Here is a 22,346-nt window from a genome sequence, read left to right as displayed (position 1 = left end):
AGCAAAACAAAAAATCTCCTGTCCTTTCCACTTTGTTGAGGGAATGTGAATATTTGGGGAGTGGAGAGTTGTAATAGCTTCCATGTGACATCCAAACAGCAGCCCTACAGCTGTCTCTCTATTACTGCCACATTTAAATGATGAATGAATGGAAAGTTGTGCAATATGTTAGTATTGTTCATTCAAAGAGCATAAATAAGTTCTGTCACAATTTAGCTACATTACTTTCCACTGTACAAATAAAAATATAGCAGGTTTTTCAGTTGGTGTAAACAACTAATAACATAAAACTAATATATAATAAGTTAAACATGTTAACTTGTTTTCTTCCACATTTATCTGAGAAAGGGCCATTTCAAAGATCTTCCCTTTATTGCATATATGTACATATATTTGAACATTGCTATACATTGATATATTTTGAAATATACAATTTTTTGAAACAATGAATGACCTATTACATTAAAAATACAGTCAGGTGTGATAGCATGGCATGGCACAACAATGGACTTTTAAGGCATTCCTTGCATGTATAAAACCTCCAGAAGAATATGAAGAACAATAAATGTATACACAGTACACAAAATCAGATGTCAAGATCCCTTTGCACCAGAAGTCAAGAATGTGGAAAGTTACACAATCAAGTGAAATCGATGGAAAGATCAAATCAAATAAGAGAGAAGTATGCTGTAATGAGGCACAATGCAGACTCTACATGCTTACTACAATATGTGATAATTAACCTGCCATGTGCACTAAAATTAAACTTATTATGAACCTTAAAGATGTAGAAATTTAAACTCCTAACTTGATTATTATAAACAATTCTATGATGAAACCATGGAATAAAAGCTGAACACCTAGTATGTAAACCATAAAGCTTTTAACGTACCTGTAATTGTGCTGGGGCAGGACTGAAAAATAAATAACATCATAAAACACACAGATCCTTTTGCATTTGGAAAGCCAGCAAGTGCATTCAAAGTTTGAAAAGCCAATGATAATGGAAAATGCAACTCCTCTTTTAAACTATAGTATTTGTATCTCAAGTCATCAATTGTCAGCTCAATGTTTATATTAGGCTACTAAAAAGCATTTTCATATGTAGTTACCATATGTGCTTATGGTTTTTAAATATAACAGATGAAGAATGCCCATTTAACAAGCCCTTTATGTTGTTGTTGTTGATTTGAGTGTTAGATTTTGTAACACATTTCAACAACTTCATCATGGAAAACTAGCATTAATTTATTATTAATTTAGCATACGTATGTTAAATTATAAATATCATTTGGACATACTTCCATTTCAATGGAAAATAAATAAATTATGGTAAAGCCAGTGCTTAGATAGAAGGGGTTTATTAGGGAGGGGTCAAGTTCCTCTCGCCGGCCAGGGCCAAGGGTTTGGTCTCATGTCTGTGCGGTCTATGCTGTGGACTGCTGCGAAGATTGTCATCCATCTGTGACAAAAACATACATGACGATAAGACCCACAGGACAAGTCTTCATTCCAAAAGATGTGTATGCAGAGACACTACATAGCCAAAAGCATGTGGACACCCCCCTTGTGTGTGTTTCATCAGGTTCATAAAATCAAACATACACTGTTTAAACAACTTTGGAAATTTATGATAAAAAGTGTAAACGTAAAGAAAAAAAAACAGCTGTTGTTGCTAGAAAATTATTGTAAAAAATATGGTAACATCATTTTAAGTTTCTGAGTTTATATCTCGTAATTCTTTTTTTTTTATTAGTTATTTATTTATTTAGTGGAAACATTTGTCACAATTCACTTATTTTGGGATAAATACCCCTAATAATTCTGGAAATGTCAACATTATATGCTATTACCATAGCATTTTTAGTCTTTTACTGTCAAAACTACAATCCTTTTTTTATACCATCTCCTTATAACAAATATTTTCAGCACAATACTCCATGACTTTTCTTTTCCAGAAAAGTAAACAGTTTATTAAGTCTGGCTGGAATTGGGACATCGACTGTGAGCCAGATCCCATCACCCAATATCCGTGTCTGTCTGACCTGAAGCTGCTGTGTAATTCTGAATAGGAGCAAATACTTGCTTCAATACACAGAGAAAAAACAGTGTCCACATACTTTTAACCATGCAATTGTGATTTCTAGTGACATTAAATTCAGAAGTGAATGAGCAGATCTTGCCAAGACCTTTTCAATAAGGTTGGACTCTTTGTTAACAAGTTGTGTCAGTTTCTGGAGGTTTGCATCGACAGGATCATGGGTAGCCGTAGGTGAGCCTAGCGAGAGGGCATAGACAGAAGAGAAAAGACGAAAGGACACTGATTGTGAAGAAAAGCAGGTGTTTTTACGCACATGGGAGAAAGGTTAGAGCAGATACAGAGTGCAGCCAAAGAGACATAGCAAATCACTTAAAATAGCCACGAGGCCCATGACCATGCTGTTATTAAACTGTCTTTTATCATCTACTATAAGCCAAATGTCTAGGGTTGAAAGCAATGGAAAGGTAATGAACCATGAATGTCTGGTGGTTAAATGATTTATTTCTGTAATTCAGCAGCAAACAATTGGAGGTTCAGATAAACTAATAAAAAGACGAAAGAGAGCAGAGCTTGACCAATACTATTTTTTTGTGGTTTTATTTATATAGTACTATAGGACAGGCTATGACAGAGGTCTTACTACTTACAGTCCATTCTCTTCTCAGCAGAGGCATCAGTAAAGTAGTTTTTAAGGATGGTGTTGCAGAACTGACAGAGGTTATCAAGTTGGTTCAGGTGCTTCTGAAGCTGCCCACTGGGTAGAGGGGCTTTAATTAGAGGGGCGATATGGCCAAAGACAAAGGCGTCCAGGCTTGTAGGCCTGAGAGACAGAAAACATGGTGAACTTGGGGCTGATACACAAAGATAATTACATTTAAAGGGATAGTTCACCCCAAAATGAAAAACTTCTGCCATCATTTATTCACCCTCAATTCGTTCCAAACCTGTATGACTCTTTCTTCTGCTCAACACAAAAGAATACATTTTGAAGAACGTGGGTAACCAAATAGTTGACAGTAGCCATTGACTTCCATAATATTTTGTGTATCCACAACTACCGTGTTCACCGGCTGAAAGAAATTCAAGTTTGGAACAACTAAATTATTTAATTGAGAAAATTATGACAAAATTTTCATTTTTGGGCAAAATATCCTTTTAACTCAATTATACACTTGCGTTCAAAAGTTTAGAGTTGGTAAGATTTTGTAATGTTTTAAAAGAAGTCTCTCATGCTCACCAAGGCTGCATTTATTTGATAAAAAAAAAAAAAACAGTAATATTGTGAATTATTATTAAAATAAAAATTTCTATTTTTAAATATAAATTATTCCTGGTGAGGGAAAGCCTGAAGTTTCAGCAGCACCACTGAGTAAATTACATTTTAAAATATATTCACACAGAAAACGTTGGGAATTAAATAAAAAAGATTAAAAAAAAATTATAATTAAAAAAAAAACCTCTATTTTCACAAAATATATTTTTTATGTTCCACGAAAGTCATACAAGTTTGGAACGGCATGAGAGTGAATAAATTATGACAGACCTTTTATTTTGGGGTGAACTGTCCCTTTAAAGAGCTGATAAATATTATGCAATAAAAGAAGTGAAAAACTCACGTGTCTCCAAAGAAGAAATGGAAGTTCCCAAGTCTGTGGGAGAGCAAATTCAGGCACTCTTTGGCTTCACTGTAGATCTAAAAGAAATTCTATTACTAACCATACAATTTTTGTATTCATTATTATGAGGAATGGCGTAACTACAATAGCACATTTGTTGTGTAACAAATTTCATGATCCTCTGGTTACTACACTCCACCTCAGGCAGATTTGCTCATGAGGGCAGACAATTTTCCTGAGATAAACTGTTTTCCATCTCACAATGCAGAACCACAGACATTTCCATTTCACCATGGCATTAAAAAAGAATAGATTAATTCAAGGCAATGCATGACAGTTAATGTCTCTGACGTAAAAGTTATGATTGTGGATCTGTTTTCTCATACCTTTCCCTCTACTTCTGTTATGTTCAGCAATGGTGACTCTGCTTTGGTCAGTAAGATGCGGGACAGAGCCAAGCTGGCCTGTCGACCGGGTACAAAGAAGTTAAGGGGGAACGGGGAATGTGACGTAAACCAGGGTCGGGTCAGGTTAGCATAGTTCTCTGCGTCCACCCAGAATGTGTGCAGCTACAAATTAACATTACAGATGTACACTTAATTCATAAGATAATCATTATGTGGATGAGAAACAATGTGAATTGCAGATGGACCCACCAGTGCTGGCCGCAGCTTTTCTTCCAGGAGGGCGATATAAGCCATTGTATCTGCACCTTGCTTAGCTGTCAACTCATAGTCTGCATTGAATCTCTGTGTGCAACACATGTATTATTAACATTTTAATATACAATCCAGGGAGCATAATTACTCTTTCTCAAGCACATCATACTTTGTTATTGTATGAATTTATTTGGTAAAGTCATGTAATAAGTGGGATAATATATAGTCAGCTGGTCAATAAACTCATCAGGATTCTTCTGCTGACAAACACTTTACACAAAAATGAGATATAAATTTCTACCCGTTTTCGTAGGAAGTTTAGAATTTGTGTTGGTTCTGTGACTGTGGATCCCTCACAGTGTAGTTGTGGCACAGATGCTGTGGAGGGAGAAAAACGACAGCTGCAACTTAACCATCAAAGAACTCCTCATCCCCTCTCATGCACTTCAGCAATGTTTGGTATTCACAATGTTACATTTGGAAAATTACATGGATGCTTGTAGCTACATCCCAGACTTTCACTACATTTAACAAGCTCTAACACCAATGCTTTTAAAAACAATTCTGACCTGTGATAGTCCTCCATGACCAGTCAATAGACTTTACTGCAAGCTTTGCACCTGAAAATTTTGCATATGCCTGCAAGAGAACATTCAAAACATAAGAAGGTGAACAGATGATTGATTAAGGGTTAAGTAAATATTAATAATCATCACTAAAGCGCTATACTGTAACCAGGACTTTTATTATGCTTTTTTTTTTTGCAAAAGGTTATTAGAACGCATGTTTTCAGGCAGCTGCAAAAAAAAACAAAAAAAAAACACAAATCTACACTCCAGCACAAAACACAAGCACCTGTTTATAATCTATAATCTAGGTCAAACGCGTTTAAAAGGAGCCCATACCCTTCAGATCCTATCAGCATTATTCCTCTGACCTTCAAGAAATTAAACCCGGAGCTGTGCGACACATATAAGCTTACTATTATCAACCAGTCAAACCAATGCAATGCAGTTCAGTCGAGCTGCTTTTTGCATGACAGCTACGGTAACAGGAGTCATCAGCTGACAACTGAACTGGCGCATAAATAGTATACAGAGACTTTTATTTATCAAAGTGACTCGGACAGCTATCCGGATCCCAGGACGTCTCTCCAAAAATGCATCGACGTTCGCGATTAAACATTACACTGTGAATATGCATACAGCACACACGTTAAAACAAGCCGTGTAGTTACCAGCACGATGAGAGAGTCTGTGTGCACGGATGGCAGATCCCAGTCGCCTCCCCAGCAGAGCAGCTCCATGGGTTCCGCCATGTTGGTGTGCACGGCACATGAGTCCAGTCCAGCATCCCAGTGTGTCAGGAGAGAGTTTGTTAAAATACATGTATGAAGGCAAGAAACTGAAACCTTACTTTTTATTTAATTAAAAAAAATACAAATAAATAATTCAGCAAATAAATAAACAAACAAACTAGTTACATGTAACAGAGTTACGTAATTTAATTACAAAATAAATGTAACCGTACATAAAAAATGTGTAATTAAATTACAGTTGGCTACTTATGAAAATGTTAATCTTAATATTTTCTCACACTGATTTGATTGATTTTTTTCCCCAAATTGCATTGACCGCTCTAAAATATGAGAGGAGTTTAGGACACAGAACAGGGCACATGCTTATTCGATAAGGTTTTATTTTCTATTTGGGTTTATGTATAGCCTATGCTTTATTTTTTATGATTAACTATTTTTTTCCCCCAAGGCATTGTTAGATGTCAGTGTTTCCTGACATATTTGCTATGCAACAATTTGATTTCAAAAACAGTATTATAGCTATTAAAATATATTTTATGATTTTAAATCTATATTTAACCTCAGAACGAACTCTGAGGTTAAAAAGAGGTGCTGAAGTCTGATTTTGTGGTGCCTGTGCTTTAAAATTAGGTTAACCCTGCCTGCTTTAAATGTTTGAAAATGATTAAGCTGAAGATATTCATTAGAAATTTAGAAAAGTAATAAAAAAAAATCAAATGTAACTAGTTACATTAGCCTACTTTAATAAATTAATTTAAACACTATTATATTTAGGGTAACTTGTAATCTGTAACTTATTACATTTCCAAAGTAACCTTCCCAACACTGTACATAAATAATAGAAATAAAATAAACATAGGTAATATAGATGTATATTTAGGATTTAGGATAGTTTAGGATCTTTTTGACATCGTAAAACAATTCTGTCAGATATTTTATTTAATTTTTTTTTAAAGAATGAAATCTGTTTTCTTTATTTGAGAATCTGCAGGATACAATACACTGGCAGTTGTAGAGTTAATGTGGTAAACTCATTCATATGAAGCTGAAAGTTTAATTGATTTTCCATAACTCATCTGTCGTAACACTCAAACTGGCAAGACTCAGCAGGGACATGTCACGCCAGATCATTCCTGTAAATGTGTTCTTTCTTTCTTTCTTTCTTTTTTGGCTGATTGTTTGGTTAAGTGCAGTCGGATTGTTAAGCCATTATTATTTCTGTGTAACGATCCTCAGATACAACTTTTAAGTACAGTTTAAATGAAAATGATAAATGTCAAAATAAGAACAAACAAATTTTTTGTTTTGTTTTGTTTTTGTTTGCTTTCAAAATCAATTGTTTAATTAGATCATTTAAACCAGAATATTCATTGCAACCTTTAACTAGCTGGCGCAGATTCTGACCAAAAACCAAAGCATATCCTCCCTTCATTTAACATCATTAACAAAGAGCTCTTTTATAAGGATTTGATCTGACCTGCTCACAGCAATATGTGACTAGTAAAAGCACAGAAGCATTCTGGAGGAGGTGCTTGGTCACACCTTATATATAGAGAGACACATGAAAAGCGTAAATCACTTGAGCACCAGTCTGGTTCTCATTCATCTGCAGGGCTACAGGGAACAGGCAGTTCTGTTTTGACGGCTACTGATCGAGACTGAATCAGGGGTCAGAGCAGAAACTATTTTTCCAGGAAAAAGGGTGGAACACTTCAACTGGATTGTGACTTAAAATAAATCCACAATGGGTACTTGGACAAGAATCATATTCGGTTTACAGTTAATTTTACAGCTGTTTGATACAGTGAAAGCACAAGGAATTGGTAAGTCCTCAAACCTTATAATATAGTTGAATATTTAAGACATTTAAAAAAAAAAATTAATGTTAAGATTCTTGCATTTTTTAAATTATTTGCATATATTTACAAAACTATTTATGAATAAAAGTGTTCATACCTTAATTTTCTACTGTTAAAATGTGAAATAAATGAAAACCAGCTAATTTCTGATCAAATATAATATCAATATTAGCAAAAATATATAAAAAAACCTTTTTTTTGAGTTAGGCAGGTCATTTATCACTCCGTAAATGTCATAAATTATCTGGAAATCCCTGAGCATGCAGTGGGATTAACAAATGTGGAGCTGAACACTCTATGAAATGACCATTAGCTGAGGACAAATTTGTCAATGACCTTATTGGTTGCTTTTTATAATGTGTCCTAGACAAGAGTTGCTGAATAACATGTATTACATAAATGCATCAAAAACCATCAGTATCCAATGCAAATCTGTTGACAAAAATGCTAATTTTGCAGTTTATGATCTTCTGGTGTCACCGGATTGCTTACCTGACCTTCTGCAGGGAGGAATAAAGGAAAAGAACATGGACAATGTTTTTATCCTTGCAAGCCTGCAACTGCAGAACAAAGCTCCAACTCGGGTCTTCCGCATCTTCAATGCCCTAGACAACACAGATTATTTTGATTTCACCATTCAGGGGAAATTCAACAAAGGTTTGTGTGATCAGAGCTCACTAATGTGCTTTATGTTCAGTGGCTCAATAGATACATGATATGTACTCTAAATACTTTTTCTGTTCACAGTTGTTTTGAAATATCTGAAAAGCAATGGAAAGGTTGGATCAACCAGTTTCAGTAAAGTGCCACTGACAGATGGTCAACAACACCATATACTGCTCCACTTCAGTGGGCTGCGGGAGGGCACCCCCGCTACAGCCCTCTATGTGGACTGCAGGCTGGTGGAGAGAGTGCAGGATGTGCCGCTGGCCTTCAAATCACTGCCGCAGGGCCCGAAACGAGTCACGCTCAAGACCCCGCCAACCTCATCCCAGGTAATCCTAGAAGGTGGAACAAATAATATCATTATTCTGTTTATCTATGCATACAGAAAGCTGTAAAAAATACAGTAAAAAAAACTGGCCTCACTGGTTGTCAGAATTTCATTGTAAAAAATAAAATAAACTTGTAACAAGATATTTCATTAAGTGATATGTTAATATACCTACTGAACACTACCAATATGTGCCTTTTTACCTTAAAATATACTGATAACCAGTGGTGTGCGGTGGTGTTCTGAAATGAGGAGGCAAAGTCTTCAAAGTTTTTTTTTTTTTTTAATCAAATGTAAATTCATGTCCCAGTCACATTTCCTTTGTTAAATATTCATTACTTACACTATCATAAAAAGAAGAAAAAAAACCTTCTATTTCATATTTTTACATTAACAATGTAATCAATATTTTATTTATTAAAGCCGATATGAATCTAATCAGATTAGTGTTTTTAAGGATTTTACATTTATTCCAAAAATAATAACTCAAGACACATTTTAGGTAATATAATCAGATTACTTTTAGATTACTTTTGACCTAACTCGTTTATCACATTGATTTAAACAGGATAATCTTGTGTGATGTAAAATAAAATGATGTAAAAATACAAAAAGTGAGAAAATATATTCCTTTCATTGTAATTAACAACCTGAAGTGCATTAAACGTAATATTACATCAAGGTTTCCCAAACTGGGGATGGTAAAGGAACTTTACAAGGAACAAGGTTTTTTTTTGTTTTTTTTAGTTAAATGAAAAGCAAAAATGTAATTAAATAATAAAAATGTACAATTAAAATAAATCATTTAAAAATAATTAACTTGTTAAAAAATAAGTATTTTATGTTTACTTGTACGCCATGTGACCATTAACCAATGTCAATTGAAATATTTATTTTAAAATCTCAGGTGTACTTAAAGGGGTCATTGATTATCATTTCACTTTTTTTTTTTTTTTAACTATAGTTAGTGTGTAATGTTGCTGTTTGAGCATAAACAACATCTGCAAAGTTACGACGCTCAAAGTTTTAATTAGAGGACTGAGACGCGGATTAAATTCCCGAATAAAAGGCTGTAGCGGTTGGTAACTCTGGCGTAATTAGAACGGGAGCAGGCGGTCCAACAATATCCCATTCCCGACGTCCTTTCAGAACAGCATATCTGTGCTTTATTCTTATTGACCACCTGTACAGCCTGCACTCAGACTGTTATGCACGCGCTGCACGCATGTGCTCATTGTGAAAGCGAAAGTACTTTGTTTGGTCTTCCAAAAGAGGACACGACTAGAAATCAGTGGTTAAATTGTATTTACAACACTGTTCCAGAACAGTTCAACCTAAATATTCGAGTGTGTGCAGCACATTTTACGGAGGACTATTTCCTGAACCTGGGAGTAGCCTGCCAGCTATGCTCAAACACTGTTTCTATAAAGTGGGGCAATTCCAATTTTGCAAGGACAGTCTGGCGCTTATGACTCACAGCCTGTAAGTATGTTTTCATATTTAAAGAATTTGCCACTGTCTATTCAAACGGGAGTTTCGAGCTGTGTAGAGTAGTGCTTGTTGTCTCTCCGATCACAAATGCAGACATGGTAATGTTTACGCGGTGCGATGCAACGCGACACTTAAAAAGACAGTATAAGTCATTATAATCAGTAATTATGTCCCCACTGGATGCAACAAATGCCTTGTTTGTAATGGGTTTTATTGGGACATGACATCACGATAGGGTGAGGTCTCATGCTTGAGGTATTCGGCCAATCACAAAGCACTGGATAGCTGGCCAATCAGAGCACGCCTAGCTTCTCAGAAAGATGAGCTTTGTAAAAATCGGCACGTTTCAGAAAGGCGGGGCATAGAGGAGCAACAATAATGTACAGGATGTGGAAAATAATGTATTTTTTGAACCTTAAACCACATAGACACATTGCATTACACCAAATACACCAAATAATGTTCTTTTTAGCAACGCCGTATGACCCCTTTAAGAATCTGCGACACTCTCCTAAAACGGCTCATTCAAACACGCCCCCACATGTCTACATCATGGTGTGGGAAAATTTGCATTACACCACCCAAAGGGACACACAATGAAAGAAGGCGTAACTTTTATTCTCGCTGTAGCAATGTTGTTGCCAATGCCATGTCATGGAGACGCTGTGGGTTTCGTTGTGAAAGCTAAAGTGCTTTGTTTGGCCTTCCAAATGAGTGCACAACTAGAAATCAGTGGTTAAGTTATATTTACAACACTGTTCCAGAACAGTACAACACAAATATTGTGTGTGCAGCGCATTTTACGGAGGACTATTTCCTGATCCTGGGAGAGTAGCCTACAATGTGAACACTATGCATGGCTGTGAACAGCAATTCCAATGTTGCAAGGATAATCTGGTGCTGCTGACTCAGCCTGTAAGTACATTTCGATATTTAAAGAATTTGCTACTGACTATTCAAACGCGAGTTTTGAGCTGTGTAGAGTAGTGCTTGTTTGGCGTTTCTACGATCACAAATGCAGACATGGTGTTATGTTTGCACGGTGCAACGCGTAAAAAGGCCGTATGAGTCATTATAATCAGTAATTATGTCCTCACTTTATGCAACAAATGCCTTGTTTATTGTTTTAGTCTCGTCGCGCCGGGATCATAGACTGTAAAAAGGCCGGGATACGGCATCACAACTAGTGATGGGTCGTTCTTGAATGCTTCGTTCATTTTGAACGAATCTTTAATGTGACTCGGGAAGAACGAGTCGTCTCGGGGAGTGATTGCGCAACATCCTATAGGTTCTGTACTGGAATTACTCAAGTAGTTCACCTGTTTCGAGTCTTCGGGTTTTTCGAGTCGTTCGTTCATCACGTGACAGCCCCATAAGCTTAACCTATTCAGTCTGAGCCGGAAAGAGATTTGATAATAATAACCAACTCTTTATTACCTTTGTTACCACATTCAGTGTTATCGAAAAGAACTATCATGACAGAAATTCTCACATTTATAAACTGTAAGAAATAAAAAGCTACAATTTGAGACCAGAAACGCATCACATAATGATAATAATAATTATAATAATAACTATGCACTTCATTTGTAAGGAAGCTTGTAAATTAACTAATTTCTCTATCCAATGCTGTCATGTCACATGACAAAAGAATGAACGACTCCAAAGAAACTCGAGAGATGACCTGATCAATTCTCTTTCTGGCTCAGACTGCATAGGTTAAAACCTTTTTTTACAGTCTATGGTTAAAACTTATGGTTAAAACATTACCGTCACACGCATGAGGTATTCGACCAATCACAATGCACTGGATAGCTGGCCAATCAGAGCACACCTTGCTTCTCAGAATGATGAGCTTTGTAAAGAGCATAGAGGAGCAGCAATAATGTACAGTGTGTGGAAAATAATGTGTTTTTTGAACCTCGAACCGCGTAAACACATTGCATTACACCAAATACACAAAATAATGTTCTTTTTAGCAACATCATATGACCCCTTTAAATAACCTACTGAGTGATAATTCAAATAAAAATGAGTGTGTTTATCAGTAGTTGATGCAATGTTGAAACACTTCTTAAACTTGAAATGATTTTTGTAAATCCATTGTTCAAATGCTGTGTTGCCACTTGACTAATGACAAGTCTATGTGTGAATGTAATCCCAGATTACATGTAATCAGTTACTACCCAGCTCTGCTGATAACCGCCCTAATATACAGGTGGCACAATAAAAAAGCTTCATTGAGTGCATTGCAAGTGACTTGTCCATAAATCACAGCCAATACTTGTGTGAAACAAAATTACAGTATGTGTACAAAATATAATCATATGTGATGAGTCATGCAGGGACTTTAAAAAAACAAACAAATCTTTTACTATAAATTTGACTGTATTTTACTGTAAAATTACATGTAACGTAAACTATTTACAGTTTTTCACTGTATGAGGTAACTTACTCTTAATCAATTAACATGTTTGACTGTAACATTACAGTGTTTTTCTGTAAAATTACTAACTTTTTTTTACAGTGTGTGAATATGTACCTGTGTTACAGGACAAGTTGACAGACCTCAAACTCGTGCTTGATGAGTCTATTGATAATGTGGTAGAGCTACAGGACTGCAATGCTCCAGAGCAGGGTGAACAGAAGGAAACACTGCAACTACTAGGTGAGGTTATTTTTTTCTCTGTCATCTGTGTCTTACTCAGCTTTAGTTTTGTTAATGATTAGTTATTTTTAACTTTTTTTGTCTAATACAGAGAATATCATTATGTTACATTTCTGCAGGAACAACTTCAAAAATGGAAGCTGGCCCAATGTTTGAGCTCATGCGAATGATCCAAGAGTTGAAACAGAAGGTCGATCAGCAGGTAACTTGAAATTGAGTGAGAAAACAGTTCCTTAAAGGGGTAGTTCACACAAAAAGTACAGTTATTTTGAGTTCTTTCAGGAATAGATCATTATTTTCACTAATTTTCACTCAGATGATACAACCAGTCTGAATGATTCCTGCATCAATCAGGTTTCAAATCACTGGTTCAATAATAGGGGGAGACTATTAATGTTTATCAATTTAAATTTCAATCTGGTCCTCACACAAAGCTAAAGAAGCCTATGGAATACTTTTATGATAAAAATATTGTTTTGGTTATTTGAAGCTTGAAAATCCCCCATTCATTGTAGAATTAGTGACCAGAAAATTTCTTACAAATATTCCACAAAAGTCATTCAGGTTTGTAACAATGTAATGAGAGTAAATAAATGATGACAGACTTTCCTTTTTTGGTGAACTATCCCTACAGTTTCTTCAGAACTTAAGCATAATGACAATCTGTTTTCATAACAGACCAAAGAAACCGCTGACTTGAGAAAGACTATCATGGAGTGTGTTCAATGCAATGGTAAGACTTTAGTTAAAAAGTTACAAAACAGCTATAATGAGAAAACATTTAGCAGTTGTTTGTGTCTGTGCTCAGTCAAGTCAATTATTAGAGGCTTATAATGAGGATGTTGAAGGTGTCAGACAGGTGAACTCAAGTGTTCTGTTATCATTTAGATGCGTTTGGACGGGAAAAAGCAGGACTACAGAATAAAAAGCAGTTCAAGTGCGGGCCAGGGGTCTGTTTTAAGCCGGACATGTGTATCGAAACAGCTGAAGGTGTGGAATGTGCACCCTGTCCCGAGGGATACTCTGGAGATGGTGTCCAATGTGATGATGTAGATGAGGTTAGACTTAACATGCTGATTTTTTTGTTCATCATAATACTATACTATTCTTTGTCTTTCTGTGGTTTGAATCAAGTTTTGCTGTTTATGATGTTCATCTAGCCACTTATATCCTGTTTACTTCTCTCGTAGTTGAGTAATTAGGAAAGAACAAGAACACTCATGAAGACTTGTTTTATTTTATTTATATATTTCCATTACTCACTGCAGTATCTCAATAGCTCAGACGGTTCAACACATCTGACATTGTGTTCTACTTAAATGATGAACAATAAAACTCAATTAGGAACACATAATGATTTATTAACATATAATCATGTTTCAGTAAGTGTTTTATTAGACTAATAATTGTTTAAACTGTTAATTTGATCATTGGTAATTTTCCAATGGTTTTTATAGAACTTTTCACAGATCGCAAGTGTGACTTAATCATCCATATACTACAGAGCATTGTTTGTTGAACATCATAAATCCAGCTAACCTTATAAACTGTTCAATTTTAGTGCCAGTTCAACCCATGTTTCTCTGGTGTTCGGTGTGTTAACACTGCACCAGGGTTCAGATGTGAGAAGTGTCCACGAGGCTTCATTGGTCCAGAGATCCAGGGTGTGGGCGTTCATTATGCTCAGACAAACAAACAAGTATGTATTTGGGACAATGCTTCATTTTAAATAAAATAAAATTAAATAAAATTAAATTAACCAGTGTGTATGTATACATACATACATACATACAGTACATACATACGTGTGTGTGTGTGTGCATTAAGGATGCATTAAATTTATCAAAAATGTATAACGTTAAAAAATATTTATATCTCAAATAAATGCTGTTCTTTTGAACTTTATATTCATCAAAGAATCCTGAAAATCACAATTTTCGTGAAAATGTTAAGCAGCACAACTATTTTCAACACGATAATAATAAGAAATGTTTCTTGAAATCAGCATATTAGAATGATTTCTGAAGGATCACGTGACACTGAAAACTAAAATAATGACTGCTGAAAATTCAGATCAAATTAATGGAGCATTGGTGAGCATAAGAGCATCTTTCGAAAACATTTAAAAATTTCACCGACCCCTAACATTCGAACATATTATGTAATAAGACATTTTAAAGCACTCTCGGACGTATGCCATGATACAGAATGATTACCGTATTATAAACCATAATATTTACACGGTACTCCAACTACAACTACAAGTTCAAAAATAGTATTACCATGATACACATAGTAAAAATGGTATTGTTTGTGATTTTAGTACCATACTGTGATTAATACCATATTTATCATTTTTTATCAGATATGTAATGATATTGATGAGTGCCAGGTAGATAACGGTGGCTGCACACCCAATTCATACTGCCATAACACAGTGGTAAGACTACAACTATCCTAGATTACCCATTGTACTAATGTGGCCAGTGGCAGGTACAGTAAATATGCTTGCTTTCTTGTAGGGTGCGTTTCACTGTGGGATCTGCAAGACTGGATTCAAGGGTGACCAGAATAGCGGCTGCATAAGTACTGGCCTGGACCCTGCTCCTCCAACTGACAGGCTGTGTGGGAACGGCCAGCCAAATCCATGTGACATCAATGCAGAGTGTCTTGTGGAGAGAGATGGGAGCATCAGCTGTACGGTGAGACGTCAAGCATTCACACAGATGTTTTGTCTACTTGTGCATTTCAAGAAAACATAAAGAGATATCATGTCACAGTTTGTGTTGGTGATTTCCTATGCCATTCTTTTGAGCCAGGACAAAACTTTCTCAGCTGACATCTTTGTTGCTTTTAGTGCCAAATTGGCTGGGCAGGAAATGGCTACGTCTGTGGAAAGGACACAGACATTGACGCTTATCCAGATAAGAAGCTTCAGTGCAGAGATGGAACCTGCAAGAAGGTGATATTCATGTGACCTGTTATTTTTGTTAGAAGTTTAGTTTATTAGCATTAGATATCATGAACTGACAATGAACGACATTCTCTTCATTTATCAGTCGAGGTCATTTTACAAATATATACAAAAGTTTGGGTTCAGTTATACAATAAAAACAGTAATATTGTGAAACATAAAATTTTTTTACAGTTGCATTACAAATCTTACTGACCCCAATCCTTTGAATGATAGTGTTTATTTTCATGTTCATTCATAAATTAATAACATTTGCACAACTTGAAATTGTTACTATCATTTTAATTACTTAACCTTAATCAAGATTAAAGATTTAGTTCACCCAAAAATGAAAATTCTGTCGTTCCAAACCCGTAAGACCTTCGTTCATCTTCAGAAAATAAATTAAAATATTTTTACAGATGAAATGCGAGAGCTTTCTGACCCTCCATAGAGAGCAAAATGTTCCTAGACCCAGAAATGTGGTAAGAACATCGTTAAAATAGTCCATGTGACATCAGTGGTTCAACCGTAATTTTACGAAGCTGCGAGAATACTTTGTGTGCACAAAGAAAACAAAAATAACAGTTTTATTCAACAGTTTCTTCTCCTCCAAATGACCATCTTCTGCCAGTATTCTCATAGCTTCATAAACAGTTACATATAGTTTCAGTTCCATTGCTGTCTATGGAGGGTCAGAGAGCTCTCGGATTTCATCAAAAATATCTTTATTTGTGTTCCGAAGATGCTCGAAGGTGTTACGGGTTTGGAACGACATGAGGGTGAATGATTAATGACAGAATTTTCATTTTTGGAGAAATAAAGAATAATTGTTGTTTTTGCTGTTGTATTAAGTAATGTTAACAAACTGAATCTTATTGTAAATATAATCTTATTTTCGTTTTCAGGATAACTGCATATTTGTTCCAAACTCGGGCCAAGAAGATGCAGACAGAGATGGGAAGGGAGATGCCTGTGATGAGGATGCAGACAGTGATGGCATCTTCAATGATCAGGTACAGAATAATCAACATTAGATCATGATTTGATGAACTGAGAAGCACCCTTCAATGTGAGTGCTTGCATGACTGTATTCCTACAGGACAACTGCTGGTTGGTTCCTAACATAGACCAGAAGAACAGTGATAAAGATCTCCATGGTGATGCTTGTGATAATTGCGTAAACGTGGAGAACCCGGACCAGCGGGACACAGACAAAGACGGACTGGGAGATACCTGTGATGATGATATTGATGGGGATGGTAATTTAATTCAGGTCTTATTTTGTCAAAGATCAACTTCACACTTTTTCCAATCTCTGCTAGCATTCTGTCTGCCATGTGGCTGCTGTGTATTTTATGTAGTTGCAGAAATGGGGTGTTATGTTTTAAATCTCCTTTTCACCCTTTGGGCCTGTTTTTTATCAGGATTTTCCTGTGCTTAGGTCATTTTATGAGGAAAAACAGAAGCTTCTGTTTTTAAAGCTCAAATTAGAGCGCTCTTTAGCCTGCACGGGTCATGTAAAACTGAAGTGACCTGTAGGGTTATTAACAGCTTCTATGGCACCACACTGATCATTTTCTTTCAAATCGACAATTATTTGTTCCAGTCTGAAAAGTTTAAAATAGAGTCCAGGCAGCGCTTGACATTTACGGTCTGTTCATCAAGGCAGAAATCCAGACACTTGACTTGATACTTTAGAGCTTGGTCATGTCTCCTTTGAGCAACCACATTTCCACCAAGAACCTGAGCCAAGAGCTGCTGACGCGTGGAAACTATTCCACAGAAGTCTTTCTGAAACACCGCCACCTTGTGACATAACCCAACAAACTGCACACAAAGACATCACTGTATACTCTATAACACTGCAAACACCGCAGTGCATTACTCCTGATGGAGTTTGCTCCATTGAGTGACATTTTATAATACTTTCATTTATACCACTGGCTCTATACTCTGCTTCTTACACTGGTGATGAATCGCTAAATGCATCCATGTACATTCTCTACTTCTGACAGGTTTGAAGAACATCCTGGATAACTGTCAGAGGGTTCCCAACCCTGACCAGAAGGATAAAGATAATGACGGTGTTGGTGATGCATGTGACAGCTGCCCTGAGGTGCCAAACCCCAACCAGGTGCCAAACAACTTTATTATCGCCTGTTTCTGAATTCTATTCTATTCTATCTTATTCTGTGTATTTTTTATTTAGTTTGATCTAACTTTGAACCTAATTTAAATGGATAGTTTTAGTGGTTTAGTTTTTCAAAATCACTGTTTCTTGAAAACTGTTTTCCTACCTCTGTTTTAGGGAGTCAAATTATTTAGGCATTTTTATCAACTGTTCATCTCAAAATTAGTAGTTATCCATGCTTCAAACAAGGGTTATTATGGTTAACTAACTAACTAAAACCACAAAAATGTAATGATTCAATAATTTACTTGTAGTTTAATCTGATGTAAAAAAGGGGTAAATAAATAAAACTATATAAGCATAATTGAAAAATAATAACAAAAATGACAAAAACATAAAATAATTAAACCTTTACTGAAAAAAATGAAAATGAAAAATATAAAAATAACTAATTCAAAAATATGAATAAGAACTATAATAGTACTTCAATAATGCTAAAAAATTAACACAGTTTCATACTGTGCCTAGTATCACAACATTGATTAAAGGTTTTAGTGAGATTTATTTAGACAAAATAGCATCATACTGGCAGAATCACTCTTATCACTGTACATATCCAAAAACCATCAAACAATGCTGACCAAGTTAGTTAAACAATATTAAACGAGCAAGAGTACTACTGTCCCTAAAAATCACTGGCTGATTGCCTGCTAATATTCACAAAACAACACAATTCTGAGTTGCTTTGATTCTGATTCAGTTCAGTGACTAAACAATAAATTAATATACACAGTATCACCAAATATTTTGTCTGTTTTTGCTTAATCAACGAAAAATGTTTGGAAAAAAAAAAAAAATCCAAAGCTATAAACAACCTCTCGGGATTCTGAGCAACACAATTCAATGATTGGAATGAATCAGCGTTTTTGAGTCACAAAACAGTCACTTGCTGCCACCTACTGGTACCAATACAAACAAAGGAAGCTATACAAACAAGTCCTTGTGCTGTTAGGTTCCTATATCAGCACTCTTTAAAGGGAAACAAATTGTTGTATAATGTGTGTTAAATATGTCATTTTCAATATTACTTATTTGAACCTGTCTTCTGTTTTCTTTCAATCAGTCTGATGTTGACGATGATCTTGTTGGAGACACTTGTGACACAAACATTGACAGGTAGAGTCTGATTTTTTTACCTTTCTCTTTGACGGTCAATATAAAACAAGTTTATAACTGAGGTCTTTTGTTGCAGTGATGGAGATGGTCATCAGAACACCAAAGACAACTGCCCCAACATCATTAACAGTGCACAGCTGGACACTGATAAGGACGGGCTTGGAGACGAGTGTGATGATGACGATGATAATGATGGCATCTTGGATGATAAAGATAATTGTAGACTGGTGTCAAACCCAGACCAAAAGGATGAAAACAGTATGCATATTTGTTTAGTAGGATGTCAATTAATCAAGACAAATGTTTTAGTTTACAGTTTTTTTTAAATGCTAATACAAGCACATCTGTGTTTTTAAGTGTGACTTAAGTGTCCAAATATTATATCATAATGTGCCTTACAAATCTGTATTAGACTCCTGACCACTGATAAAAAGAAAAGTTAAGAGCTTTTTTTTTTCTACTCTCTTCTTCTTTGTCAGATGATGGGGTGGGTGATGAGTGCGCTGGAGACTTTGACAAAGATCATGTGATAGACAGAATTGACACCTGCCCTGAGAATGCAGAGATCACTTTGACTGACTTCAGAGCCTATCAGACCGTGGTTCTGGATCCAGAGGGGGAGGCTCAGATCGACCCCAACTGGGTTGTTCTTAATCAGGGGATGGAGATTGTCCAAACCATGAATAGTGACCCAGGACTAGCTGTTGGTATGTTTATGTGACCCACACCATTCAAATCATCTTGAATATTTCCATGGTGAAAAGACCAGCTAAACCAGAACCAATCCAGCATAGACCAACCTGGAAATTCATACTGGTCTTAATTGGTCTTTTAAGTAAAATGTCGATTTCTCTTAAAGGGATAGTTCACCCAACTATCCTAACTAGTTTGGGACCCTCAAAGTTGATGCTTCAAAAACCACACAAAACAAAAGCAATGGTAATCCATACAACCACAGTGGATGAATCAGAAGCAAGTTTATAGTTTAAAAAAATGTTAAACATTAGTATTTTTCTCACACCTCGGTTTGCTTCAGCAGACATTAAACTGGGGTTACTTTTGTTTGTTTTGCATGTTTTTGAAGCATCAGCTTTTAGTTTGCTGTCCAGTTGCATTACATCTCTCAGAGATGTAGCCTATTATTTTTTTTACAAAAAATCTTTATTTTCACATAAAACAAAGTCGTATACAGTACATCTAGGATGGCATGAGAGTGGATAAATGATTAGAGAATAAATTTTTTTTCAGTAACTCTTTAACTAAAGAATAAACTGTCATTTCTGTATTAATTTTGTTTAAATCATGGTTGAAACATGAGCTTTAGTGTTTTGTTTTAAATGAAAATCCGACCAAAATGTGACACAATCTTGCCACCACAAACAGGATACACAGCATTCAGTGGCGTGGACTTTGAGGGCACCTTCCATGTGAATACAGTGACCGATGATGACTACGCAGGCTTCATCTTCGGCTACCAGGATTCCTCCAGCTTCTATGTGGTGATGTGGAAGCAGACGGAGCAGACGTACTGGCAGGCCGTGCCCTTCAGAGCAGTGGCTGAGCCTGGCATTCAGCTTAAGGTCCCAGCGCTCTTCATCTCTATTACTGTCTGAACGCAAAGCGTGTGCTTTTATCATTATCACTCCACAGAGCCCTCTGCGAATCTAGAAAAGTGGCTTTGGCTAAACTCTGAAGCATGCAAAAACACTTAACCGATGTTAAAACTGTAGCCAAGTAGATATTTTGGACTTCAAGTATATCCCAATTAGATTTGATTATTCAACTTAAATAATAAACACACAGTCATGAATCAATATATTTGCATTTCTAGGCTGTGAAGTCTAAAACCGGGCCAGGGGAGTTCCTGAGGAATTCTCTGTGGCACACTGGAGACACAAACAATCAAGTGCGCTTGCTGTGGAAAGACCCTCGTAATGTGGGCTGGAAGGACAAGGTGTCCTACCGCTGGAATCTGAAGCACAGACCCCAAGTGGGATACATCAGGTTAGATGCTGTAAATACTGGAGAATTCAGACTTTACTGGATTTGGATGTGAGAAAGCAACATGTTTGTGGTGTTTCTCTGTTTTGGCACAGAGTAAAGTTCTATGAAGGCACCGACTTGGTTGCAGACTCTGGAGTTGTTATTGACACCAGTATGAGAGGAGGCCGTCTTGGTGTGTTCTGCTTTTCACAGGAAAACATCATCTGGTCCAACCTGAGATACCGCTGTAATGGTGAGTGCAGTGCTTGAACGATATTAGAAGAACAATGCCTTCTTATTCATTTTAGTGTGTATCTTAATATACATTTTATGACATTTACAGACACAATCCCGGAAGACTTTACAGAACAACCCCAGCAGTAATGAAACTGGAGAGCACTACTAGTGATGTGACTGATGTTTTGGGTACTCTTATTTCCAGTAAAACATGGACCATTTACTGACTTTTGCATTCAAGACAAAATCCAGTTTTATAGTTATTCTGAATTTACACTTCTGTAACGTTCACTGCACAAAAATGCAGTTCAGCAGGAAAGAGCAAAGCCTGTGTGCTTCTAAACACTCACGTAATGTTGTAATATCATTAAACGGAATAAATACACTTAAAATGTCAGGTTTTGTGCTTGGACTTGGTAGAGAATGTCATAAACATTTTAAAATAAAACAACCCAAAAAGCTGTGTTGCTCCAAATTTAAATATATATATTTATAAAATATAAAAATTAAGATAAAATAAAATGGAAAAACTTTGGGGTCAGTATAAGCGTTTTCAATATTGATAATAAATGTTTCTTGAGCAGCAAATCGGCTAAAGACTGGAATAATAGCTGCTGAAAATTCAGCATTCCCAACATTTACATTTTAAAATATATTAAAATAGAAAAGTTAATTTAAAATTTGATTAAATGGTGAGTATAAGGGACTTCTTTCAAAAACTTTAAAGTACAATGAAAAAAAAAAAAAAATCAAACGTTAAAATGGTCAATACAACTCTTCCTATATATTGAGGCTTTGCATGAGTTTTATTTTGTAAGCCCCAAGAAGGTTGTTTCACCATAAATTACACCTCTAATTTTATACACAATTAAGTCTCATTTTCATATAGTATGTGTTAGCGATTTCCTTTCTGTGCACAACTACAAATGACAAAACTTCCATATATTAAAACATTAAATAATGCAATAGACTACACCATTTCATTCAGTTGTCTTTTTTATTGAAAGAACTGGCAATATCAATAAAAACACTAAAAAGAATATTGATCCTGCAGCAGTTAAACTCATATGAACCTTCATGGAACGTATTGAAATGATGGGGGAAAAGTAAATAATAATAAAGAAAAATCAATGCATATAAATGAGGACAAGAGTTGTTTGTAAACTTACTGTACATATTTTTGGATTATAATGTCTTCATGCAAAATTAGTGAAAAC

General features: G+C 35.7%; 2 protein-coding genes across 5 annotated transcripts; one reads left to right on the top strand and one right to left on the bottom strand.

Annotated features, from left to right (window-relative positions):
* Nucleotides 1–356: 356 nt before the first annotated feature.
* mtx3 (metaxin 3) lies at nt 357–5,711 on the bottom strand. 3 transcript variants are annotated; one of them, XM_058775416.1, is made up of 9 exons: nt 5,554–5,711; nt 4,886–4,955; nt 4,618–4,694; nt 4,314–4,406; nt 4,044–4,226; nt 3,658–3,734; nt 2,689–2,861; nt 2,190–2,278; nt 357–1,462 (listed from the first exon to the last, which is right to left on the bottom strand). In XM_058775416.1, the coding sequence occupies exons 1-9, from the start codon at nt 5,632–5,634 to the stop codon at nt 1,364–1,366; spliced, it is 942 nt and encodes a 313-aa protein (XP_058631399.1). In that variant the 5' UTR covers nt 5,635–5,711; the 3' UTR covers nt 357–1,363. The 3 variants fall into 3 exon arrangements, with proteins under 3 accessions (XP_058631399.1, XP_058631400.1, XP_058631401.1); XM_058775417.1 differs by having other exon boundaries at nt 4,044–4,121; XM_058775418.1 differs by lacking the exon at nt 2,190–2,278.
* On the top strand, nt 5,594–21,957 carry thbs4a (thrombospondin 4a). Of its 2 annotated transcripts, XM_058775413.1 has the most exons (22): nt 5,603–5,704; nt 7,247–7,457; nt 7,953–8,150; nt 8,241–8,488; nt 12,532–12,646; nt 12,766–12,848; nt 13,325–13,379; nt 13,535–13,704; nt 14,208–14,345; nt 15,012–15,086; nt 15,169–15,348; nt 15,504–15,608; nt 16,508–16,615; nt 16,702–16,861; nt 17,618–17,736; nt 18,857–18,909; nt 18,986–19,167; nt 19,389–19,616; nt 20,293–20,489; nt 20,741–20,913; nt 21,006–21,145; nt 21,236–21,957. In XM_058775413.1, the coding sequence occupies exons 2-22, from the start codon at nt 7,379–7,381 to the stop codon at nt 21,274–21,276; spliced, it is 2,847 nt and encodes a 948-aa protein (XP_058631396.1). In that variant the 5' UTR covers nt 5,603–5,704; nt 7,247–7,378; the 3' UTR covers nt 21,277–21,957. The 2 variants fall into 2 exon arrangements, with proteins under 2 accessions (XP_058631397.1, XP_058631396.1); XM_058775414.1 differs by lacking the exon at nt 7,247–7,457 and having other exon boundaries at nt 5,594–5,704.
* The last annotated feature ends 389 nt before the right edge of the window (nt 21,958–22,346 follow it).

The sequence above is a fragment of the Onychostoma macrolepis genome, chromosome 05, assembly GCF_012432095.1.
Source record: "Onychostoma macrolepis isolate SWU-2019 chromosome 05, ASM1243209v1, whole genome shotgun sequence".
In the NCBI taxonomy this organism is placed as follows: Eukaryota; Metazoa; Chordata; class Actinopteri; order Cypriniformes; family Cyprinidae; genus Onychostoma; species Onychostoma macrolepis.
The sequence above is the reverse complement of the archived record's forward strand: the minus strand, read 5'-3'. Positions and strand labels throughout refer to the sequence as shown.